Raw genomic sequence first — 27,572 nt, forward strand, 5'->3', positions numbered from 1 at the left:
TTAACTGTTGTTCCCTAACGGGCCCAGTAGTGGGTCCCTTACTGGGTATGTTTATACTCACCCTTTTCTTTTCTTAAACTTTTCAGGTAAGGGCACAGCGAGGGGCAGACCGACGAGAGGCAGGAAGGACGCGTGAAGGCCATATGGACGCGTCTGGTTTTCTTATTGCTTCCGCTATGTATTTTTGTCAGAATATTTGGTTTGTGATTTTGAACTGATGACTTGAGTTTTTATTTGAGACGTTTATGACTGATTTAAAATAGGGCCCGAAACTGTTTTTCTTTTTTTGTAATGTTTCTAACGTTTTTAATGAATCGTAACCGGTCCGTTTTAAAGTTTATGTTGTGTGGTCGAGTTTTGGTATTTAGTAGTGACCTCAGCTTAGTCTGGAAAGTTGGGTCGTTACACATAGTTTCCATTATGGATGAATTATGTTTGGCAGCAAATCACTAATGGGTTTTAGATCATATTATTTCTAGGTGGTAGAACCCAAGAAAATTTACGTTCAAAATAGATACTATTAGAGAAAATTTGATGGTAACCAATCTTATAAATCTTGATCTTAGAATAAATGTCCAAATGAAAATACTTTCTCTTTGATTTCAATTTCTTTCTTCCATTATAGTTAATGATAAGTTTCTTCTTCAAAAATTAAACTAAAGCAAACATTTTGAAACTATTTGGAAGGAGCTAAACAACTATCATCCCATGAATGAACTTTCATCCCATGAATGAAATGAACCAAGAAATCCCATCAAGTAGATGGTTTCTATGAATTTTCATCCCATGAATGAAATGAACCAAGAAATTTACATTAGCAAATGAATTCAGATCCCTCGAAAAACATTGGTTTCCTCTGGTAAAACAATACACAACAAGGAAACATTGAATAAAATTAATTTAAGCTAAGTAGAATAATACTAGATTAGAAGCAAGGCATCATAGGAGAATAACCATTACAAGAAACAAATTTCCAGATGGAAATAGTGCAATTATAAACCAATCAGTAAAATATTAAATATTAAACTCAACCTCTACATCTTTTTTAATATCAACCCATTTGATAGAAAAATATTAAATAACCAACCAACAAGCTAAAATATCAAACAATCTGACTAATGAACTGTTATCAACAACCAACGACACAAAAGAAAAACCAATGTCATCATTCAGTCATTTCATCAAACATGTTGTGGGCATTAAAAAATAGAGTAAACACAATAAACCATGGTTAAATAAAAGGTTGGTCTCGATATCAACTATTGACTGGTTGAAATCGAGAATAACAATGAGAAATGAAATTAAAAGAAAAACAATGAAAAAGAGTGGGGTTGGGTAGGAAGACCGAAATACCTCCAAAGGAGAAAATAGAAGTTTCTGATGGTCTTGTTGAATGCTCCTAGCATCCATTGATGGGCAATTAGTAAAGTAAAAGACATTGATAATCGTAGCAAATGCAAACCCCACTTGTAGTTGGTGAGTTTAATTAATTCAAGAGTTGAAAAGAAGTGTAGGGTTTAGTAGCGGTTGTGAGCTTGGGTGTGTCTGTCTTAAGTAACTATTTAAACAAAGGTTGAGGAACTAAGAGAGGTTGAGGTAAATCGAAAGAAAGAAGAGCGACCCAAAGTAAACTTACCTGATGGTGGTGGCGAGCACAACGACAATCGAAGAAAAAAACTAGTCAAAAGGAGTATTCGACGACGACTGGTCATGAGCTGGGCACGAGGGATGACGATGGTGGTGACGGCGGAGGCTGTTCGAAGAATGGAGGGAAGAAAGTGAGATGAGATTGAAAAGAGAAGAAAAAAATTGAAAGTGAGGAAGAAATCGTGTGGCATGAGAAAGGGTAAAGTAAGAGAGAAAGATTTAATTTTTTCTAAAAAAAAAAATTATCATAGCTTTAATGTCGATTTTCAAAAGGTAGATGTTTAATGTCGGTTTTAAACCGACATTAAAGCTTTCTCTTTAATGTCGGTTTAAAACCGACATTAAACATCTGCTTTTTGAAAATCGACATTAAAGCTTCGTTTTCATTTTTTCCAACTGACATTAAAGGCTAGATTTCTTCTAGTGCGAAAGGCTTTCTTATTGACAGAGTAACCAATGAAAAGGCCTTTATCTGACTTTGAGTCCCACTTTTGATGATAGTCCTTATCATTGACAATGTAACATTAGCAACCAAATACATGGAAGTATTTAATGTTTGGCTTTCATCCTTTCTGTAAACCCGATATTTTCTTGGTTTAATTTCTTTAAATGTGGAAAAAAAAAAGAAAAAAAATGGAAATTAAGTGTAAATATAAATATATATATTTATATATTAAATAGTTTTATTAAATTAATTAAAGAAAAGAAAGAAAAGAAAGGACAAAAAGAAGAAAAGTAGAAGAAAAGTTCATTTTCTCTTTTCTTCTTCTTCTTCTCTTCCCTTCACCGCCAAGTTTGAAGACATCCAAGTTCTCTTTATTTTTTTTTTCTTTTTCCTTCTTCAATTTGCAGAGAACTTCTAAGAGATAGTTTGGAAGAAGAAGAGAAATTTTACTAGAATTTTTAGGTTGAAGAAGAGGAGGAGAACTCAAGCAAAGTGTATCAATGGCTGAATTTTAGTTCATTCTGCACATCACTGGTTTTTAATTCGGTTTGAACTCTTCAAAAGGAATTAAGAGGTGAGATTTACATTTACTGAAAGTTAACTCATTTTTAAACAAACTTTATGAAGAACGTTGGAGCAAATTCGGATTTTCATTTGGTGCTTTTTGATGAAGAAAACAGGGCAGTTGGTTTTCACTCGAAATCAGGAGGTCTCTAGTTTTTCTTGTATTTCAGAGTGTATCGGTGGAGTTAGAATTTCTATTTGATATGGTTGGAAAGCTTATTCAATTTACTACAACTTTCATGAAGAAATTGTAAACGAAAAACGACTAAAAATTGGTTAAATTGTAGGAACAAGTTAAAGAGGTCGTGTGCGCGCGATTCTGGAAGTGGTTCTGTTTTGAGGGTTATATGTGTTTATGCACGGGGAATCAGATTTATATGTCTTCATGTAAGTTTTAGAGGATCTCAAAAGGAAGAGTTTGATATAAAGAACACTCATTTTGGTTAAGTATTGAGAAAGTTATAATCCTTTGAAGTTTATGTTAGAAATCTGGAAATTTTAGAGAATTGTTGAAATAGGATTTTATTTCTTAAGCTTTGTTTTCGTGAGCGTCATCTTTGGTGCGACATGTTATGTATATCTTTAGGAAACCAGAATGTTTAGGGTTTTAATACTCGGTTGGGTTGTTGGCAGGCCGAGAAGAATTAAACCGAGCTTATAGACCAATGATCTAGCCCAAGACTGTGAGTGACAAAACCAACTTTGAAATATTTTCCATAACTGTTATTATGATTGAATGCGATAAATGTTTATTTACGAAGCCATGAAAGGTATTTGAATTTCATGACTATTTTCAAGTATACATTTGGAGACTAGATTTCTTAAAGAAATTTATGCTAGCACGTAGATATTAAATGTTTGGAAAGTATTGAAACCACAATATTTTAAGCAAAGCATGAATTAGTATGAAGTTTTGTTTTAAGAACTACAATTTTCCACGAAAGAGCTGAGTAAAGTTCGAGCTTTGTGTAAAATTTATAAGCAGGCACGTTTTAATATTTTATGATGATTCATGAAAGTTTCATTAACTACATGACTGAGATCTTGAGCCTGAGGCTAGAGATTACCGTGTGCACACTGGTTAGATTTCGTTGTTGACGTTGAGTGTACTCCGTAACAACGATGCTGTCGTGAGTGCTGGGCGGGCCCCACTACGACAAAGATGATGGGAGTGCTGGGCGGGCCCCACTACATCGTAGTGCTTGTAAACGTTGTTGTACTAGGTGTACCCTACACAACGTAGATTCGTCATGTTAGTTAAAATGCTTTGATATACTTGATATGTCTTGCTAGATTTCAATGATGAACATGCATTGAGTATTTAAGGAAGCTATTCTTACTATTACACATTTACATTTACGACTTGTATAAACAGATTTATATGTGTAAAGTTTTCACGTGCTGTTATCTTTAAATTCATAGTTTTAAACTGAGTCACTCACTGAGCTTCATAGCTCACCCTTTCCAAAATGTTTTACCCATTTTCCAGGTAGAGATCGACTTCCCGGTGCCTGATAGACTGCCTTAGTCTGCGGAAGCTTCATTATCGATTGCCAGTACGTGTTTTGAGTTGGGCATAAAGTCTGTTGTGTTGTGATGTATTCACACCCTTGTATGTTATAGATACTCCACAGTTTGTATAAGCTTTAGGAGCTGTAGTTGTGTAAATTTTGTTGGTTATATTTTGATTAAGGTGTCTTTAGGTTTACTCGTGAAATCAATAAATTTTGAGGTACACTTCATGTATGTGTTTGACTAGCTGTGTTTGACTAGCCTAGGATCCGCTGTGTTTTGTGGCATGTACAATAGTTTATATACTAGATTGGCAAGTTCATCGCATGAAAGTTTTAAGCAGAGTCGACAGATACAGGTACAGAAAAGCGTTGTTCGTCGGCTTCACGCCATCTTTCGGTCTAAGGTAGCAGGTAGTCCGGGAGGGGGTGTGACACTTTCCATACTTGATAATTTGTGAGCATAGTTCAAGGGCACTGTGCTACACGGTTATGAAGATGACATGCTGTATTTACAATCACTACCTATTAGTAAAGAGGTAGTGACTTTGCATGCAACACAACTCTTGCCATCTCTTGTAGAGTCAGATTCTTCATTTCTACAATCCCATTTTTTTATAGAGTCATAAGAGCTGAGAACTCATGGAATATCCCTTTTGACTGATAGAATTCAGTGAATTGCAAAATTTTAAACACTTTACCATGATCAGTACAAATCCTACATACATTATGATCTTTCTCTATTTGACTTTGTAAACATAATGCACGAAAAGTCTTGAAGGTATCTAATTTCTCTCTAATGAACTGCACTCATGTATATCAGGAATAGTCATCTATATTCAGAACATACCATTTTTCTCCAAGGCTGTCTACTTGTATTGGCCCCATCAAGTCTAGATGCAGTAATTCCAGAACACGAGTGGAAGATCCATGATCACTCGCCTTGTGTGAGAATTTTGTCTGCTTTGTTGCAGGACATTTTGAGTAAAACATATTGGTTGACTACTTTAACAGAGGTAAGCCATGTACAACCTTTACCTTCTAAGTCTCGTAGATTTTGGCCATACTTATGTGGCCAAGATGTTTATGCCACAATATAGTTTCTACTGACCTAGACAGATTACATCTCAACTCGAGACTTGCCTTGTTCCGATGGTAGCAATTATCCAAGAGTCTTGTTCCTGTCATTACTATTTACTATTCTCTATCCATTACATCACATCTCTCTTTAGAGAAGTTAACAAAGAACCCTTGATCACATAGCTAGCTGATACTGACCAAGTTTACTGATAGCCCTTTCACAAGTCAAACATCGTTGAGTTTTGATGCTCCTGGTAGATCAATATTTCCTTTGCCAACAACATTCCATTTCACCCTATCTTCGAACATTACTCGACCTATCTTGTGTCACAATCATAACCTTTCAAACACGATTATGCGTCACTTGTTCTGCTCGGTCAACTAGTCAGCCGTTCAATATTCGAAACCCCACAGACAAACTTGTGGTATGATGTAGCCTCCCTCCACATTCTCGAGAAAATGTTTTTATAAACCTGAACTGACACATTCCCAAACACGTGCAATCTGTGATCCTATAGGAACATATTTGGTCTTCGGTGAACCCAAAGGAACACCTAGGACAAACTGGTCTTCTGTGTACCCGAAGGAAACACTAAGACAACCGGGCTATGAGTGACCCCGTCGAATCACTCGTAATCATGTCTATATCAATGTCAATGTCATAATGGACTGGTAATCCTGTTAGACTACACAGTAATAAAAAAAGTGGTGATTCTGAAGGACACCCATGTGGGTACGACTCTAATAGACAAAGTTAACAGAACACCCTATCATAGCATTTAACATATCATAAACATCATAAACAAGACATGAATATTAATCTTAACGTTTTAATCATGTGATTAATATATCATGCATCATCAACATCAACATCAACAGTTATCATCATCAACATACTACCAGCCTTAAAAGAACATCAATCATCATCATCAATCATCAATATAATGACAGTCATCACCAATAGCATCAAGTTATGCATTTTAGCTACCATCAATGCATAATCATAATTACATGTGGTCTCTTAAATTCAGTTCGAATGTCTAGTAGGAGAATCTCTTACCAAAGTACTCCCTAGCTGATAGTAAAAAATTTCCAATTAACTTGATCCTAATCATAAAAGGAAATTTCAGTATCTTAATTAATAAAATTAGCGATTGGCTAACATCCAAAAATTCTCCCAAATTAATTAACTTTCTAAAAATTGGGGTTGAAACCAATTCAACATTGATTGGAAAAAATCCAAGATTAATTCTTCAACAAACTTTCCACCCCAAAATTTAATTAAATAACATCCATAATTATTTAATTTAATTCAACTTCAACAACACTAAAAAATCCACAACTTTACTTAATTCTGTTAGCTTACCATTGAATAAAAAACTAAACAAACACCACATGCCAAAACCTCTAATTAATTAAATATTCATCCAACAAATATTTAATTAATTTCAATTCCCACAAAAATCAAATAATTTCCATTAAATGAATTTAAAATAACGCCCCATAAATTAAATCTAATGAAGCAAAACTAATATAATTGACTTCAAAATTATCTTAATTTTGGGGGCATTATAGCTGGGTGGGCCCCACTTTATCGTAGAGCTTGTAAACGTTTGTTGTACTGAGTGTGCCCTACACAACGTAGATTTGTCATGATAGTTAAAATGACGTATATACTGAGTATTTGAGGAAGCTATTCTTACTATTATATGTCTATGTTTACAATTTCTATAAATAAATTTATATGTGTAAGCTTTCACGTGCTCTTCCCTTTAAATTTTTAGTTTTAAATTGAGTCACTCATTGAGCTTTATAGCTTACCCTTCCAGAATCTTTTACCCACTTTCCAGATAAAGATCGAGTTTCCGGTGCCTGATAGATTGCCTTAGTCTGCTGAAGCTTTGATATTGATTGCCAGTACGTGGTTAAAGTTGTGCATAGAGTCTATTGTGTTATGATGTATATAACTCTATATGATGTAGATACTCCACAGTTTGTGCAAGCTTTAGGAGATGCAGTTGTATAAACCTTTGTTGGTTATGTTTTGGCTAAGGTGTCTCCAGGTTTACTCAAGAAATCAGTTATTTTCGGGCTACACTTCATGTATGTTTATGATTAGTCTAGGTTCCGCTGTGTTGTATTGCATGCATAATAGCTTTTATACTAGATTAGCAAGTTTATCACGTTAATGATTTCAGCAGAGTCGAAAGATATCGGTTGAGAAAATTGTTGTCAGTCGGTTGCACGCCGTCTTTCGATCTAAGCTAGCAGGTAATCCAGGAGAGGGTGTGGCACTTATTGGTTGTAGGTTTGAACTAGTTTTAGACTCTGTCGTACTTGTTTCAACAAATAAGATAGCTACATTTTATAAAGTTTAGGTATTAAGCTCTTCAATATAATTTTGAACTAGGTTAATGTGTTTTCAGGTTGTCTCAAATATTTGGTTAAGATTATTGGACTAAGTATTTGATTAGATTAGAATGTATAAACTTTGTATAAGTGAATTGATATGACTATCCTACAGTTACGGTAGTAATAGATTAGTTTTTGTTATGGTATTGCTAAAGGTTTTGTTTGGTTTGAGTTAATTCGGTATTTTTGTTGATGAATTTTGTGTTGTTTTGTTTGTGGTCGTCATTATATTGATGGGTTTTCTTGACTTTCAATTATCGAGCATGGTTTGATGGTTCTTAATGTAATATGAACAATTTTTATTTTCCATAAAGTGTATATTAGACCAAATGTTTCGTAGAAGTATGCATGTTAACTTTATATATGGCTAGCTACATGAGGATACCCAAAACCTTTTTTATCTAAATGTTTTGTTCATAGCCATTGTACGTAGGTTATATATTTGTGGCAAAGATGGGGCGGATAAAATTTTTGCGTTGTAATTGTTTGTATAGCACATTTGATCCTAATTGATAAAATGTTGTTATGTGAACCCATTTTAACTTGACATTGTTGTATTTTGGTTTAAGTTGTGGAATCCAAGTTTGTATTTGAAGCCAAGATCTTTCAAAGTCATTGAGTTTCATGCTTCTTTAACTAAGTTTTGTCTATTCAAGTAGAATCGTAGTCTTGTGATTTTTTGACAAGTTGGACCGATTCTTTTGTAATTTTGGAATTATCATATTAATTGGTTCAAGGTTGATAGAGATATTATTGTAAATTTTAAAATTGTTCACATATATATGTAATAGAAGAATGAAATTGCTAGTTGGGTGTACTGGATTGATATATTGGTTTCAAATGTGCAATTGCTTAACTTTGTTGATTAAATTGTCTGATTGAAATACATGTAACGTAGGAAATGAAAAAAGAAAAAAAAATCCTATATTCAATTTGAAAAAAGAAACATACATGATAGTGAAAACATGTCAAGAATTAAATAACTTGTCAATTATTTCGTGTCAAGATAACCATATATTTGACAAAAATAAATGAGATTTTTTCCAAAATAGAAAAATTTGACAAACTGTTGATACTCTATATAAAAAAAATTACTAAAAGACAAAAATTGGTACACTTCATTTTTCTATGAAGTGTAAATATTTTGTCAAATTTTATATTTTTGATGATTTTTCAAAATAAAGTGTCAAAAGTAACCATTTATGATAGGAAATCAACGTCAAGTATAAACTTAGTTGATCGTTAAAACGTATTATGATCAACTATCTTATTTGACATAAAAAAATATATGAGAAATTATATAACTTGATGTTATTTTGGGGTCAAATGATATACCTGACAGACGAGAGTACTAGACATTTTGAAAGCGCCAGGTATATTGTTACTCGACATTACATCAATGTCACATAATATCAAGGTACCACAAGGAATTAGGTGTTTTTCATGTACCATATATGTGTATGACAAAAAGAGTAATGAAAAACGTAGATTAAAGGTAAGTTTATTAAATTAAGGTCAAAGTTAATGATATTTAGTGAAATAAAATTAAGAAAAAAAATGTGTATTTCATGTATCATATATATGACAAAACATAACAGTGAAAAACCAAGATTAAAGCTAAATCTATGAAATGAACATCCTAATTAAGAATATTTAATAAAATCATTTGAAGAATTTTTTTTTTAATTTCATGTACAATGTATGCATGGAAAAGAAGAATAGTGAAAAAAGCAAGGTTGAAGCTAATTTTATGAAATGAACATCATAATCAACAAGATTCAATAACATCATTTGAAGAATCTTTTTTTATGTACCATAAATATCCATGACATAAAAGCATATAGAAAAACCAAATTTGAAGTTATATTTATTAAGTGAATACAATAATTAACAAGATTTAATAAAATCAATTTAAGAAAAATGTGTATTTCATGTACAATATATATGTAGAAAAAAAAAAGAATAATAAAAAACTCATATTATAATAGTCTCCACGCCGAACACAACTTATAATGATACAGATTATAATAATCTCCATCCCAAACACAAATTATAATAACATAGACTATAATAGTTTGCATCCTAAATGTAAACTATAATAAGCCAGACTATAATAGTTTGCACCCCAAACACAGACTATTGTAATCCTCAGTGGTGCGAAAAGCTATAGCTCAATGGCGAAAAGGGAACAAATGAGTCGAGTAAACTAGACGTGAAGTTGAAAATTTTGTGCTAGGAAAAGGGAAACCATAAGATTATGTTTTAAGTCTTGTTGTAAGAAAAAGTGTTAGTTATGTTTGAACTTTGTAAAAGTGTTAAGCTAATAAAGAAAAAATTGTATATTCATTGTGTTATCTTGTGTCTATCGCATAAATAGTAGAAATGCTTTGTTCATATAAGATTTAAAGGTTTAGTGATAAGGTTATGATTAATGAAATTTAAGTCGTATTCCACTGTTAGATTAATAAAGCTTGGCGTTTAAGCCCTACATCGAGGTTATAAAAGAGAAGTAGTTCTGCTTACTAGGCTTTCAGTGTTTGCTACGCGGCGTGTTAAGTGTTAAAGATCTACGCGGCACACCTTCACTTAGTTACAAGAAGCGACTTTGGGGTGGGGGCGTGATACTTAAGTTAAACCTAAGGGAGTCTAGGGAATGAGCCAAGAGTAAAAGAGCAAGTTAAGATAAAGTTAGAGTCTTATAATTAAAACATCATGCATTTGAGTTCAAGGCATTTATAACATGTCTAATAGCTTGGTATGTTATAAGAGTTATGCCTCTGCGTACTAGCATGCAACATAGGCAAGAGCAGGGTGGAATGTAAGATCCTACCTAGGGTCCATTTAAAAGGGGAAACCAGTATCCCTAGGGCTTAAGTTAATCCAGAAGTAGACAAATTTACAAGATTTTCCGTCGTTTATTTCATTCAGTGGGTTTAGTGTCTAGTGATCTAGAGAAGAAGTTTGACATAAAGCCACTTAAAGCTTTAGGTGCCCTAGTTTTTTAAAGTTCAACAAATCCGGCGGATGCCAAGGCATGGTTAAGCATGTTTGAAAAGTGCTTTAAATTAATGGATTGTCCTGAAGAGAGAAAGGTTAGATTAGTCACTTTCCTACTTTAGAATAAGCTAGAGGGATAGTGGAAGTCCATCCTAGTGAGGCGTAGTGACGCCATATCATTATATAGACAGAGCTTGTAAGGAATATTTGAGGATGAGTACTATCCAAGTACGTACAGTGAAGCAAAAAAAGATGATTTTTTGAGTTTAAAGCAAGGGTCACTATTGATTGCCGAGTATGAGAGGAAATATATCGAGCTCTCTTGGTATGCTGAGCTTATTATAGCATCTGAGAGTGATTGATGCAAAAGGTTTGAGACTAGTTCGTGTCATAAAATTTGTACCCCAAAAGACAGCTTCGCAAGTCGAGTAGAGCTTCGAGAGTTCTAGAATTGTCGTGGAGCCTAGTAAGGGGGCTCCTGTGAGTGGCTTTAGAAGCCAAGATCAAAAGAGATACACATCTGGTGTGAGTGGCTTTAGGAGCCAAGATTAGAGGAGATACTCATCTGGTGTATCAAATAAGCTAGATTTTAAGGGTCATTTTGGTGGTTTGTCCTCGAGACAACATAGTTTAGAGAGTACCTCTCAGAGGCAGAGTTAAAGAACTCTTAGTCAGCTAGTCAGGTCGACAGTAGGATCTCGAGAAGGACAAAAGTCTGCAGTTAATGCAGGCAGAGGGCCTTTATACGAAGATTATGGTAAACTCAATTAGGGTTCGAGTCTTGTTGGGGTCGATGTGTGCTATCACTACAAGTAGGCAGGCGACTTTACGAGAGATTGCCCACATTTGAGGGTAGAGTTACAAAGTGACCAGAGGGTCAATTCCCTGTCAGTAAAGCAATCGAGAGCTTTAGTGGCTAGAGGACAGGGGACTAGTGGGTCAGAGCAAAAGGGAGTTGTGGGAAGCTCTTGCTAGTAGAGCAAGGTGTACACCATGACTTAGTAGAAGGCAAAGGCCACACCAATGTTATTACTGATATAGTCGATATTTGTAATTTCCCAGCTTATGTTTTCTTTGACCCTGGTGTTACATATTCTTTCGTGTTTATGAGTAAGTTGGGTAAAAAGTTAGAGCACTTAGAAGAAGAGTTATTTATTTATAATCCTGTTAGTAACACAATGATAGTTAGTGAAGCATTGCGAGGTTGTGAATTGCTAGTGGAAAGTGTCAGCTTGTTAGTGGACCTTTTGCCACTTGAGTTACAAGAGTTAGATGTGATGCTTCTATGAATTTCCATTAGAAGAAGGTGATTAGGAAACCAAGATTTCTAGAGGTAGTGTTTTGAGGCCAAAGGTAAGTTGTTCCATCCAGTTTGATTTCAGCTCTAAAAGTTGAGAATTTATTGAGGAAAGGGTGGCCATCATTTCTTGCATATGTGTTAGTAGTGCAGGAAGAGGAGTTAAGACCAGAGGATGTTCCAATAGTGAGAGACTACTCGGATGTGTTCCCAAAGAAAATATCAGGATTACCACTTGATAGAGAAATGGGATTCACCATTGAGTTATTGCCAGGGATAGCACCCATCTCACAAGCGCTTTATAGGATGGCACCAAGAGAGCTAAGTGAACTAATAGAATAGTTTGAGAGTTAGTTGATAAAAGACACAATAGACCTAGTGTATCGCCTTGGGGATCTGTAGTTATGTTTGTCAAGAAAAAGGATGGCACTCTAAGATTGTGCATAGATTAAAGGCAACTGAATAAAGTCATGATACGTAATAAGTACTCTTTACCACGTATCGATGATTTTTTTGATTAGTTGAGGGGAGAAACAATGTTTTCTAAGATTGACTTAAGGTCACGATACCACCAGCGAAAGGTTAGGAATCAGACATTCCAAAGACAACCTTCAGAACAAGGTATGGCCATTATGAGTTCTTAGTGATGCCATTTAGTCTGATAAATGGACCAACAGTGTTCATGGATCTCATAAATCATATTTTTTTATCCGTATTTGGACCAGTTTGTAATAGTGTTCATACATTAAATTATGGTCTATTTTATGGATAAGAACGCCTATGATGAGCATTTAAGAGTAGTGTTACAAACACTATGCGATGAGTAACTTTATGCTAAATTCAGTAAATGTGAGTTTTGGTTAGGTCAAGTGGTGTCCTTAAGACATGTGGTTTCAACAGGAGGGATCAGTGTGGATCCACAAAAGATAGAAGCAATTATTAGTTGGAAAAGGCCAACTAGTGTGACATAAGTATGTAGTTTCCTTGGTTTAGAGGGTACTACAGATGGTTTATTGAGGATTTCTCTTAGTTAGCATTATGTTTGTCATCTTTGACTAGGAAGAATGCTAAGTTTGTTTGGTCAAAAAAGTGTGAATAAAACTTTCAAAAGCTAAAGAAGAGGTTAGTCTCAGCGCCCATCTTGACACTTCCTGTTACGGGAAAAGAGTTCACTATTTATTATGATGCTTCAAGAAAAGGTCTAGGGTGTGTGCTTATGCAAGAAGGAAAGGTGATAGCTTATGCTTCGTGACAATTGAAAAAGTACGAGTGTAATTTTCCTACTCATGACCTTGAGTTAGGCAGTCGTTTTGGCTTTGAAATTATGGAGAAATTACTTGTTTAGTGAAAAGTGCCACATTTTCATAGACCATAAGAGTTTGAAATACATCATTAATCAGAAGGAACTAAACTCGAGACAAAGAAGCTGGTTATAGCTGATAAAGGACTATGATTGTACCATAGAATACCACCTAGGCAAGACTATTGTAGTGGCAGACACCTTATCTAGGTTGAGACTTCCAAAGATTGTCTTGTGTGGCATTCGAGTAGTTTTGTTGAGAGAGCTAAAGAGTTCCAAGGCAGTTATGGCTACAGAGATTTTAGGGAGCTTGTTAGCTCAGCTTCAGGTTAGGTCTTCTCTGATAGCTGAGATTGTTAGAAAGCAGTTAGAAGACAGTCAACTTCAGAAAAGGCTTGAAAAGACCAAGCAAAGCCAAGAAACTGAATTTGAGTTGAGGTCAGATGAAGCCATAGGTAAGGTAGACTATGTGTTCCAAGTGTTAGAGAATTGAAGGATGTTATCTTAGAGGAAGCTCACATTGGTCGTGGCCTGGAATGAAGTGAGAGATAACAGAGTTTGTTGACAGATGCTTGATTTGTCAGCAGGTTAAGCCAGTACGTCATAGGCCAGAAGGACTGCTCAATCCACTACCAGTGCTAGAGTGGAAGTGGGAGCATATAACCATGGATTTTCTCTTTGAGCTACCTCGTTCCTCGAGTGGACACGATGGTATTTGGGTAATAGTTGATAGATTCACAAAGACAGTGCGGTTTGAACCCATTAAAGTGATGTTTATGCTAGATCAATTAGCTAAATTGTACGTCGATAGGATAGTAAGTTAGTATGGAGTGCCAGTCTCTATAGTTTCAAACAAAGATTTGAGGTTGACCTCTGAGTTTTGGCCTAGTTTGCAAAAGGCCTCGGAAACTAAGTTAAAGTTCACTATTGCTTTTCATCCACAAAAAGATGGTCAGTCAGATTGGACCATCCGGATCTTAGGGGATATGTTGAGAGCGTGTGTCCTTCAATTTAAGGGAAGTTAGAATACCCACTAATCACTTATGGAGCTTGCCTACAATAAAAGCTACCATTCTAGTATTGCAATGGCACCTTTTGAAGCTTTGTATGGCAGACCTCGAGAACTTCAGTGTGTTCCATGTATCCATGCCGAGAAAGTACGTTTCAGATCCTTCTCATGTTTTGCAAACGTAACAAGTTGAGTTGATAGAAGATCTAAATTACGAGGAAGAGCCCATGCAAATCCTTAATAGGAAAGAGAAAGTGCTAAGGAACAAGACAATCCCATTAGTGAAGGTCCTTTAGAGGCACCATGAGGTAGAAGAAGCAACTTGGGAGACAAAAGATAATATGAGAAGCCAGTATCCTTCATTCTTTAACTAAGTATTTAAAATTTTGAGGATGAAATTTTCGAAAGGGGAGAAGAGTTATAATACCCGTATCTTCTCATTTTCTTGCTACAAAGTTGAGAAGATAAGGTAAGAGTTTGCACAAGTGTCTTGGGCTAAGTCAAGGATCTTAGGATAACATCTTGGGGAAAATTAAAGTAAAGCAAGTGTATGAAGGTGGAATCTCAAGATATAGGCATTAAAACTCGGTCGTACTCAATCGAGAGGATAGACAGAGAAAGGAAGAAGTAAGAATCTCGGGCTAGCATTGAGCAATCTTGGACGAGATAAAAAACATAGAGAAAATCTTGATGCTATGGCAGGGGCATTTCGATGTTGGACTATAGTGTTGAAAGACAGTATGGTTTAAAGATGTGCTCTCGGGATGTCACGAGACTGTGACAGACCAAAATGAGAAACATAAGCATTTTAGAGAGAGATATTGGGCCATCTCAAGGTCATGTTCGACCAAGACTAGAAGCAGAAGAAAAAATTATTAGAGTTCTTGAACATGGTTTCAAGCACGTACAATGAGAAAAGTAAATATCTCAGAGAAAGGTAAAAGGGTAGTTCGATGCCAAGCTTCAGTTAGGTTTTTGGTTGAGAGACATCCGAGAAGGCAAGAGTGTTGGCAAGTTTGAGCTAAAGAGAAAGAGTAGAGCTTGAGGTTAGATCCAAGTAAGTCCAAGTTTCTTTTTCCTTATTGAAGAAGTTTAAGAGCAAGTTTGTTAAGTTAAGGCTTGTTATTTTAGGCTCTGAATTTGTTGGGAGCTCATGTTGAGCTAGGACAAGCTTGAAGAACTAGTCTTGAGCAAGCTAAAACGACCCAAAAAGTTTAAAGAAGTTGAGGTTAGTAAGAACAGAGTTCCCTTGAGGAGAAAAGGGAAAAGGTAAGATGTTGAAGAAGTTTTCTTAAGTTAGAACCCAAGATTTACTTAAGTTTTCTTGTAATTTTCATGCCAAGAAGAAATAAGGCAAATCTATAAACCCAGAACTTAGGCAAAATTTGTAAGTGACTAAAATAAAATTCAAAATGAATTTCTAAGCATGATTTAAGAATTTATATTTTAAAGCATGCTTTGAGTTTAAACATTTGAATACACTAGATTTATGAAATTATTTACGAAACATGAGTTTCAAGTTTAGAAATGAGTTACAGAAAGCATGATTGAGTTAAAGTTCAAAAGCATTTAATTTAAATGTTTCTTGAAACATGAGATTATGAGAATGTGCCTGAATGCTATGCTTCTATAAATGTTTAAGCAAATAGATTATTTAAAGCAAAGTTAGATTTGAGACTTGATTAATGCAAGAGTTTTTCATAAGCATGCTATGTAAACCCGATATTTTCTTGGTTTAATTTCTTTAAATGTGAAAAAAAAAGAAAAAGAAAATGGAAATTAAGTGTAAATATAAATATATATATTTATATATTAAATAGTTTTATTCAATTAATTAAAGAAAAGAAAGAAAAGAAAGGACAAAAAGAAGAAAAGAGAAAATGAAATTTTCTTCTCCTTTTCTTCAACCTAAAAATTCTAGTAAAATTTCTCTTCTTCTTCAAAACTCTCTCTTAGAAGTTCTCTGCAAATTGAAGAAGGAAAAAGAAAAAAAAATAAAGGGAACTTGGATGTCTTCAAACTCTTGGCAGTGAAGGGAAAAGAAGAAGAAGAAGAAAAGAGAAAATGAAATCTTTTTGTCCTTTCTTTTCTTTCTTTTCTTTAATTAATTGAATAAAACTATTTAATATATAAATATATATATTTATATTTACACTTAATTTCCATTTTCTTTTTCTTTTTTTTTCAAATTTAAAGAAATTAAACCAAGAAAATATCGGGTTTACAACTTACCTTCCCTTTAGAAAATTTCGTCCTCGAAATTTAGAATGTCCTTAACTGAAAAGTATCGGATAGCTCTTCTTCATCTGATATTCTGGTTCCCAAGTTGCCTCCTCCGCTCCATGATGTCTCCACAAAACTTTTATGAGTTGAATCGTTTTGTTTCTCAAAACTTGTTCCTTTCTGTCGAGAATCTGAACTGGTTCTTCAACATAACTCAAATCTTCTTTTAATTCAACTGGTTGATCTTGCAACACATGCGATGGATCTGGTATATATTTTCTTAACATGGATACATGGAAAACATCATGTATTCGTGCAAGTTCTATTGGCAACTCAAGTCTATACGCTGCTGGTCCCACTCGTTCCGTTATCTGATATGGCCCAATATATCTAGGACTTAACTTACCTTTTCTTCCGAAACGAATAACACCTCACCATGGAGATAATTTCAAGAAAACTTGATCTCCAACTTGGAATTCTAAGTTTCTTCGTCGCTTATCCGCATAACTTTTCTGTCGATCTTGGGCTTTCCTCAGATTTTCTCTGATCAACTTAATATTGTTTGTCGTAATCTGAACCAACTCAGGACCTACTAACTTCCGCTCTCCCACTTCATTCCAGCACACAGGAGTTCTGCATGGTCTCCCGTATAAGGCTTCATATGGTGCCATACCGATACTAGACTGATAGTTATTATTATAAGCAAACTCCATAAGTGGCAAGTGGGTATCCCAACTTCCTTTAAGTTGTAGGACACATGCTCTCAACATGTCCTCTAAAGTTTGGATGGTCCTCTCGGACTGACCATCTGTTTGGGGATGAAATGATGTACTAAACTTTAGCCCTGTTCCCATTGCTTTCTGTAAACTAGGCCTAAATTTAGAAGTAAACCTCGGAACCCTATTTGAAACTATGGACACTGGTACTCCATACTGACTCACAATCTTATCAACATATAATCTCGCTAGCTGGTCTAACGTAGATGTCATTTTAATCGGTATAAATCGTGTCGTCTTGGTGAGTCTGTCTACTATTACCCATATACCATCATGTCCACTGGATGTACGAGGTAATCCAAATAGAAAATCCATAGTAATATGCTCCCATTTCCACTCTGACACTGGCAAAGGATTAAGAAATCCTCCTGGCCTCTGTCTTACTGGTTTAACCTGTTGACAAATCAAACATCTATCAACATATTCAGCTATCTCTTGCTTCATTCCAGACCACCAATAAGTCTTCTTTAAAGTTCTGTACATCTTGGTGCTACCTGGATGCATAGCGTAAGCTGAACTGTGAGCTTCTTCTAGAATAGCATTCTTAAGCTCACTGATATTCGGAACACATAATCTTCCTTGTTTAACAATGGCTCCATCTGTTCTCAGCTCAAACTCCACCTCTAAGCCTTTCTTGGATTTCTCAAGCTTCTTCTATAAATTACTGTCTTCTGACTGTCTTCTTACAATCTCAGTTACTAGAGAAGACCGAACCTGAAATTGAGCTAAGAGACTTCCTGAATCCTCTGTAGTTACTACTGCCTTGGAACCTCTTAACTCATTCAACAAAGCTACTCGAATACCACACAAGGCACTCTTCGGAAGTCTTGACTTCCTACTTAATGCATCTGCTACTACGTTGGCCTTACCTGGATGATACTCTATAGTACAATCATAATCTTTAATCAGTTCTAGCCATCGCCTTTGTCTCAGATTTAGCTCTTTTTGATCAAAAATATACTTCAGACTTTTATGATCTGTGAAAATATGGCACTTTTCCCCGAACAAATAGTGTCTCCAGATTTTTAGTGCTAAAACAACTGCTGCTAGCTCAAGATCATGGGTAGGGTAATTACACTCATGCTCCTTCAACTGCCTTGAAGCATAAGCTATTACATTCCCATCTTGCATAAGCACACAACCTAATCCTAGCCTTGAAGCATCACAATAAATCACATAGTCCTTCCCTGTTACAGGAAGTGCCAAAATAGGTGCTGTAACTAGTCTTTTCTTCAATTCCTGAAAACTTTGCTCGCATTTATCTGACCACTCAAACTTAACATTCTTCCTTGTCAAAGCGGTCAAAGGCAATGCCAATCGAGAGAAATCCTCAATAAAACGCCTATAGTATCCTGCCAAACCCAGGAAACTACGTACTTTTGTCGCACTAATTGGTCTTTCTCAATTGACAACCGCTTCTACTTTTTGTGGATCGACACTAACTCCTTTTGCTGAAACTACATGCCCAAAAAATACTACCTGTTCCAACCAGAACTCACATTTGCTGAACTTAGCTTATAACTGTTTTTCACGTAGAGTCTGTAGAACAATCCTCAGATGTTCCTCATGAGATTCTCTGTCAACTGAGTAAACTAATATATCATCAATGAACACAATCACAAACTGATCTAAATACCGATGGAAGATCCTGTTCATGAGATCCATGAAAACCGCTGGCGCATTCGTTAAACCGAATGGCATAACTTGAAACTCATAATGGCCATACCTCGTTCTAAATGCTGTTTTAGCAATATCTGATTCTCTAACCTTCATAGCTCACCCTTTCCAAAATGTTTTACCCATTTTCCAGGTAGAGATCGACTTCCCGGTGCCTGATAGACTACCTTAGTCGGCGGAAGCTTCATTATCGATTGCCAGAGTCATGCCACCACGTACTGGTAGACGACGCCGGTAGAATCAGGACGGGATGCAAGGTCCTACCCAAGGTCCATCTGTAGGGGAATCTAGTACCCTAGGAGTTCGAGGTGGTGCAAGAAACGAGCAGTTTGCGAGAACAACACAGGAAATAGGAAGGACAGATAGAGCAGAGCCTAGTGATCCAGAAAAGGCATACGGAATTGAACGGCTGAAGAAGTTAGGGGCTACAGTGTTTGAAGGTTCCACAGATCCAGCTGATGCAGAGAACTGGTTGAATATGCTTGAAAAGTGTTTTGATGTGATGAATTGTCCTGAGGAGCGAAAGGTTAGATTGGCCACATTTTTGTTGCAAAAAGAGGCTGAAGGATGGTGGAAATCTATATTAGCAAGACGCAGTGATGCACGTGCTTTAGACTGGCAGACTTTTAGAGGCATATTCGAAGATAAGTATTATCCCAGCTCATACTGCGAAGCCAAGAGGGATGAATTTCTGGGGTTGAAACAAGGATCACTTTTAGTGGCTGAGTATGAGAGGAAGTATACCGAGCTTTCACGGTATGCTGATGTTATTATAGCTTCTGAGAGTGACAGGTGCCGAAGGTTTGAAAGAGGGTTGCGTTTTGAAATACGTACCCCAGTTACAGCCATTGCTAAGTGGACGAATTTCTCTCAGTTAGTGGAGACCGCCCTTCGTGTGGAGCAGAGTATAACAGAAGAGAAATCGGCAGTGGAGCTTAGTCGTGGGACTTCAACAGCTAGTGGATTTAGAGGCTGTGAGCAGCGGAGGTTCACGCCTGGGATAAATATTTCAAGCCGTCAAGATTTTAAGAATCGCTCTGGAGGCCAAGCATCGAGAAACGTGAGTTATGGTAGTGTTTTTCAGAGATAGAGCCAGAGAATACCTAGTCAACCCATTAGATCAACAGTAAGATCGCAACCAGGTAAGGAAGTTATTCTTACTATTACACATTTACATTTACGACTTGTATAAACAGATTTATATGTGTAAAGTTTTCACGTGCTCTTATCTTTAAATTCATAGTTTTAAACTGAGTCACTCACTGAGCTCTATAGCTCACCCTTTCCAAAATGTTTTACCCATTTTTCCAGGTAGAGATCGACTTCCCGGTGCCTGATAGACTGCCTTAGTCTGCGGAAGCTTCATTATCGATTGCCAGTACGTGTTTTGTGTTGGGCATAAAGTCTGTTGTGTTGTGATGTATTCACACCCTTGTATGTTATAGATACTCCACAGTTTGTATAAGCTTTAGGAGCTGTAGTTGTGTAAACTTTGTTGGTTATATTTTGATTAAGGTGTCTTTAGGTTTACTCGTGAAATCGGTAAATTTTGAGGTACATTTCATGTATGTGTTTGACTAGCCTAGGATCCGCTGTGTTTTGTGGCATGTGCAATAGTTTATATACTAGATTGGCAAGTTCATCACATGAAAGTTTTAAGCAGAGTCGACAGATACAGGTACAGAAAAGCGTTGTTCGTCGGCTTCACGCCATCTTTCGGTCTAAGGTAGCAGGTAGTCCGGGAGGGGGTGTGACATGCTAACTTAAGTTAGTTTAAGTTTTAGCATGAGATTTTTGAATATTCTTAAGTCTATATCGAGATGTCTTGATCTGATAGCAACACTTTGGGGGAGATTATTCTATGCACAGAGGTCGTGTGATGAGGGTATCCAAAGGATTCCTAGAGCTTCCATCACATAGACTAGGTAAGAGATGAGGGCCTCTATGGACCCCTAGATTTTCCATCTCATGATAGTTATAACATAATAGGGTGCTATTAATGCCTTGAGTTTTGTCTTGTAGCTATTGTATTAAAGGATAAGGATTCCATGTCTAGAGTGTCATCCACTAGATACAAAGAGTTCAAGGTATAGAAAGAAAGAAAGAAAAGAGAATGTTAAAGCGAAAGGTTAAGTAGGGTTGACAAGCATTCTTAGACGAAAGACAATGTCGATCAACTTCAAGCCATATCTTGGGCCTAGTGAGGATGTGCTTTGGGATAGGAAGTGACACATGGCCTGATGAGTTATAAGATGACCTGCGTAAAGTTGTAAGTAGGAGTTGGTGATCTAAGAGATACTTAAGGATGACTAATTAGGTTAAGAAGGTGTTTATATTCTAGGAATTTCCTAAATGCTGACCTACTAAGGAAAGTGTTAGGCAAGAAGAAGGGTTGAATTTAGGCATTCTGAAAGGAAGGAAACTATGTATTTTGTTAGTGATTTTCTTAAAGGAAAAAAAATGTTTTGAAAGCATTCATTCTTTCAGTCTTGTGTTGTATTTATGTTTAATGCATATTATATTGTTGTTGATGTTGATGTTGTTATTTAAAAAGAAAGTTCTAAACTAAAGTTTCTATGTGATAATTGTGATGCTTGTATATAAGTAAACCATTACCATTATTCATATCAATGAGTTAGTTATTATGTACACAAGAGCAAAAGCAACCATGTGGTGCAAGACAACATGGTGTTCAAAACTTGCCCAAATGTGTTTGAGTCAACAATGTACGTAACGGGAAATGAATCGAAAAGTACATAAAAGATGTTGGTAAACTGAATCCCTGGTCGATGCATGGAAATGGTTTATGTTCTTGGTGGAAGGAATGAATGAAAGCTAATGTGTGAATTGTGATTTATATGTTTTATTGAAATGTGGTGTTGAGAGTCGGTTTATAAAAATGAAAATGAATTTATGGGATTGCATTGTATTCTCCAAAAATGATTTCTAAAACCTCACTCACTAAGGTATTTGACGTATGGTTTAAGTTTTCCTTCCCTAGGTTCTCGAGGTATCGAGGCCAAGTAAAGAAAGGTAAGGTGAGCAAGCCAATAATTGTAGTTGAAGGAGTTGTACTTGGTGTTGAAGGCCTAAAAGCTTTGTTAAAGTCCTTGTTGTGCAGACAAAGCTTGATTAATTGTATTGAATATAGAACGCAAGTTGTCAAGTTAATAAAAAGGAAAGTAACAAGGTTATTTTCCATTATGTTTTGTTATTTTTGTCACTTAGTAGAGAAATGAGTTAAGTTGAACTAGGCAATGAAGGTAAAGTTCAAGTTACGTTGAGATTGACTATTGAAGTAATTACGCTAACTAGGCATTCGACGTGCTCTTTGGTAGGGAAATACGTGTTGAGTGTCTAGGCCTTCACGTCCCACTTGGTTGCATAGAGTGACTTTTGGGACGGAGCGTGACACCAATGACCTAAACTTACAATGGTGATGAATGTCGTTGGGGGTTTTAAGAAGTACGATCCCCATGGGAACACTTACAACTCGGGAGGGAGAGACCATCCAAATTTGAAATGGAGAACTCAAGCAAATTTTTATCGAAGACCCTCTTGCATTACCTCTATTCCTTCCATATCCTTTCAAGTTATGTCTATCAATGAAACTTTGAAAACCTTAGCAACTAATTCTCTAAAATTCTAATAGGATCTTAATCAGCTTATAAATGAAATGAAATCATTCCCACAAGAAACGAAAGTTTTCCAACATGATGCTAAATCATCCCAACAAGAGGCTAAGGTTGGATTCGTGAACATGGATAACAAAATCACCCAATTGGCCAAGGCGCTGAGCAAGCTTGTAGGTAAAGAAAAACTCTCCACTTAACTCGACAACGCAAATGTGAGTGCAATCTCTTTGCAAAGTGGTAAGGTTTTAAATTGTACTATTGATGACCCATCGGTAAAAGTCAACCATTCTCTTTGTTGATCAACCAAGGGTAATTCATGATGAAAAAGAAGATATTATTCCCCAACCCTCACAAACAAAGTTAAGTAAATGTCACGTCCCGCCCCAAACGCCATTTAATACGAAAAAATGGAGGCGTGCCGCCTAGACACCCACTTTGTACCTCATTGCGAGATGACATGATGAACGCCTAGTAAGTAGAACAACTCACTTCAACTCGTCTCATTGTGAAGCCTTCACCTTGAACCTTAAAGACTTATTCATCGGAGCAGAATATATGTAACCTTTAGACTTTACTTCATCACCTAGTACTCTTGCCATAACACAAATCACTTGCTAAGCGATAAAATATGAATAATAATACAACAGAATAAACGTAACTTCATTGTTTATTAACTTAACATTTGACACGATGTTTACAATTAACAAATACATTCCTTTTCTTGCAAGGCACATAAATAAGCCTAAGTTTTGATCCACACGTCTTCCTTCATCCACTAAAATGATGCTCCTTATGGTAATGGATTTAGAGGTGTAAGGACCTCATTTTCATCCTTCTCTTCGGTCGCTTAGCAACAATTTCAGGGAAAACCTTTAGGGCTTCTAACAGCGTCTCATAATAATCTCAATCTCATCTCAAACTTGGGATTCACTTCCACTAGCGTCTGATCGCTTATTCTTAGGATTTACTTCATTAGCATCACGTGATAGACCTGGGATTCACTTTTATTAAAGTCTCTTACTTTATTTCTCACCTAGATCTAGGATTCACATTCACTAGCATCTAGCATCAAGAACATAACTCAAACTAGCTCAGACTTGGGATTCATTTCTACTAGCATTTATTTGCCTACATTTGGGATTCACTTCACCGTCTCCCGTTAAATCTGGGATTTCCACCAACATGTTTCGATAGAACAATCATTGCTACTCGTTACACACACAATACTAAAATCAAATGAGATTCATTAGCTTAATCGATCACACATAATACTGATATCACACAGTAGACATCAACAAAAGGATTTCATAAGAAAACTTTTCATACAAACATTCATAAAACATTTCCTTTCGTTTGTAAAGATCATACTTACAATGTTTCAGTGATAAACAACATGCATTCATTTAGAAAGATCATTAATTCAAGAAAACATTTACGAACAAACATTCGTTTTAAAGGAACACTCACAACAACACTTAGCCTCAACTCTTTCTTCCTTTTGCTTTCAGCTTCCTTCTCTTTCCTAGTGTTTTCCCTCAACCCGCTTCTCAACACTCCAAAATCTCCTCTAAACAACTCAATAAAATGTTTAACATTTTTTGCCCTTTCTTCCGATCTTTGGTTCTATTTACAGTGACCTTTCATCTTTAAGGGTCACTTCCACACTTTACACGTGTCATCTTACCGTTTCAATAAACCTATGTGGCAAACCCGAACTTGCCACATAAACTAAATGTCAGTTATGATTAGACGTTTTTCTTGAGATGACATTCTTACCTCCTTGGAAAGCTAAACTTCTTTAAATCACCTGACTTTCTTCTCGAGAAGCAACAAACATTTACTTTCCTTAGAGGACCGTCTAGTCACTTCAATCAATACCAATTCAACAACATACTCTTAGGCATAGGTATTTCCCCCTGCATTACTACCTCAATCGCGCAATTCTTAGCATTAAACACAAACTTCTTCTTCGCCAGTAGCTTCAACGTGATACCTACTTCACACGATGGCTCAATTACTTCTCTTCGCATCACCCTTTCTCCCATTACATTCTTCTTAAGAGAGGTCTCTTGCTAAACTTAGTCAAAATAGCTTATTTCATCAGTGTTCTTTTTCAACAGAACATCCTTTTCGGATCAGGGCCTCACAGTGAAGTTCCTTTAACTAAAACTCCTCATTATGTACCTAAAGCACCTTTTCCTTCTAGATGGAGCCAAAGAACAAAGAGGCATCTAAGGACGAGGAGCTCTTGAAGGTGTTTAAGAATGTCAAAGTTAATTTTCCCCTCTTAATTGCCTTACAAAATTGAGGTATGAAAAATTCCTAAATGAACTAATGCTGCTTGTTAATTCATTTATAATCTCTTCACAGATTAAATGTGAGATTGATCTCGCGAATTTGTTTCACGCCTCTCATCTTCTTAATTATACTTCATTAATTCTTCAACTAAGGATCTATTATGCCACTTGCAATGGGAGGGGACATAGTTATGTAATAAAAGATGCTAACTTTATCTAAAGCGAAAATTATGCTATAAAAGATACACTTCCTAGCTATGCATTTCTACTTCTTCTAACTTTGCATTGATTTCAAGTTTACCTCACGCTTGCTCAAGTGTAAGCAAAGGGAGAGATTTTCTAGGTAAGCTAGGGTCAAACACAGGGAATTCTATCAATTTTAGTTATAAAGTTTACTTGTCACGCTAGACGGTATAAACTATATACAATATAATATAAAAGTATACTAATCTAAATATTTACACACATGTTTCGATAAAGAGGAATGGAATGGGATAATTTTGATAGTGAATCAACTTATATTAACAAAGATTAAAGAAAGTCTCTACACTATGGGTGATTTAAATTTGAGATATGGCTTGATGCGATATAGATCATTTGACCATCTTATATTTAAGGCGAGCAACCTCTTGGTGCCTAAACACCATACTTGTTCACCTTTCAGGACACAAATAGTAAAGATAAATCAAGCGATATATATCTAGGCTTCCATAGTTACAAGCTTCATGTTTACCTCTCTATTTAAGGCGAGCAACCTCAACTTGTTCTCCTTTTGGGACACAAATGATTAGAGGAAAAATTCTAGAATGAAGTTGGTTTCCAAACTCTCTTTTGCATGTGTTTGGCTAGATCTTTGCTATTTACTCTTTTGAGTAGTTAGCGACGAGCGATAATCAAACAATGAGTTAAGCTCAGACTAAACACGTAATATATACTTAAATTACTTATAACACTTCAACAAGATGAATAGTAAAGAAATGAGAGAAAAGTAGTGGATAAACATGCATTGTATTGATAATGTAGGCCTCTCGACCATGAAAATAAGAATATTCATACAACCCATTATAAAATACAAAAATGGAAAGTAAAGAGATGTATCAAGCCACATAATGCTTTTGTTTGCATTCCCTTGGCTCTTTTACAAGTTAGAGAAATGGTGGGTGAGCTTCTCTCTTTAAGATTTCACTTTAATGTTGATCGGAGAAAAGGTGGAGGAAGAAATACTATTACAGATGATGAAGAAGTCTAATACTCGTTCTTTCACCAGCCTCTTTAAGGGATAGGCCCCTCTCCCTTTGTTCATGGTGGAGTTGGAGTCTTTTATAGGCATACTTTAGGCGAGAAATTAATTATACTATTTGACACATTTATCCTTGTTATACTGCACATTTGCCCTTAGCTGCAAATGTCAGAGAGTAGTCGTTTCTTGTCACATCAGCTTCAACTACCACCCTTGTTTTCTAGTGAATCATCTGCATAATGATGTACTAGCATCTCGCCTTGCGACTCGTTAGGTAGCTTCTTCTTGCTGAGTTCTTGCAAGTGATTCTTCCTGAAATTTGCTTCATTTCTTGTTTTCGCCATCCTACATGTAAAAACACTTAGAAGCAAAATTAATCAGGCATAATGTGACTTATGTAAGGTGCATTCTATTAATATTATAAATTTACAGTAAAAGCTACACATTTTATCCTTTATCTAGCATTTAGACTCCTTTGTTTTACCTAAAAGGCCACAATAACTTGTATTTCTACAAGTTATCACACCCCTAAATTTAAAACAATGTTTGTCCCAAGCATAGCCTCGCACCTAAGACTTACCTTCTTTCTCACATCCATTAAACTTCTAATAATATGATTTAGTTTTTTTTTTTATCTTTGGTTCCACTCTTATTGCATACTTCCAACTGTGAAAATATTTTCAAGTTCAGAACGTGGCAAGCTTAAGTCACAAAATACCCTTGTTCATTCCCCATAAAATCTTATTTTCAATTTTGAAAAATGGCTTAGATTTTTGAATAATTTTGGTTCCTTTTTGGCGATGAAATGTTTTATTGTTTAATTTGGATTGGCATTGAGTGGGAATACATTGGTATTCTATGAATTTGTTCTTCTCCTTAGCTTTAACTCTTATAGCCACTTTTTAACTTTTCTCTCAGATTTTTGAAGCTTTGCTTCTTACTTTTCGTTGAGAGGCGGCATGTAAACCCGATATTTTCTTGGTTTAATTTCTTTAAATGTGGAAAAAAAAAGAAAAAAAAATGGAAATTAAGTGTAAATATAAATATATATATTTATATATTAAATAGTTTTATTAAATTAATTAAAGAAAATAAAGAAAAGAAAGGACAAAAAGAAGAAAATTTCATTTTCTCTTTTCTTCTTCTTCTTCTCTTCCCTTCACCGCCAAGAGTTTGAAGACATCCAAATTCCCTTTTATTTTTTTTTCTTTTTCCTTCTTCAATTTGCAGAGAACTTCTAAGAGAGAGTTTGGAAGAAGAAGAGAAATTTTACTAGAATTTTTTTAGGTTGAAGAAGAGGAGGAGAACTCAAGCAAAGTGTATCAATGGCTGAATTTTAGTTCATTCTGCACATCACTGGTTTTTAATTCGGTTTGAACTCTTCAAAAGGAATTAAGAGGTGAGATTTACATTTACTGAAAGTTAACTCATTTTTAAACAAACTTTATGAAGAACGTTGGAG

The 27,572-nt window shown here is 35.7% G+C and overlaps 1 protein-coding gene across 4 annotated transcripts in view; it reads left to right on the forward strand.

Moving 5' to 3' along the window:
* The first annotated feature begins 2,256 nt into the window (after nt 1-2,256).
* The window catches only part of LOC127144207 (uncharacterized), a 28,496-nt gene continuing 3,180 nt past the window's right edge, over nt 2,257-27,572 (forward strand). The window contains exons 1-4 of one of the 4 annotated variants that reach the window (XM_051079834.1): nt 2,257-2,666; nt 2,773-2,862; nt 2,944-3,043; nt 19,072-20,080. In XM_051079834.1, the coding sequence (XP_050935791.1) occupies nt 19,189-20,028 (840 nt within the window). In that variant the 5' untranslated portion in view covers nt 2,257-2,666; nt 2,773-2,862; nt 2,944-3,043; nt 19,072-19,188 and the 3' untranslated portion in view covers nt 20,029-20,080. The other 3 variants (XM_051079835.1, XM_051079832.1, XM_051079833.1) reach the window with 3 other exon arrangements.

Source organism: Cucumis melo, chromosome 12, assembly GCF_025177605.1.
Source record: "Cucumis melo cultivar AY chromosome 12, USDA_Cmelo_AY_1.0, whole genome shotgun sequence".
Classification (NCBI taxonomy): Eukaryota; Viridiplantae; Streptophyta; class Magnoliopsida; order Cucurbitales; family Cucurbitaceae; genus Cucumis; species Cucumis melo.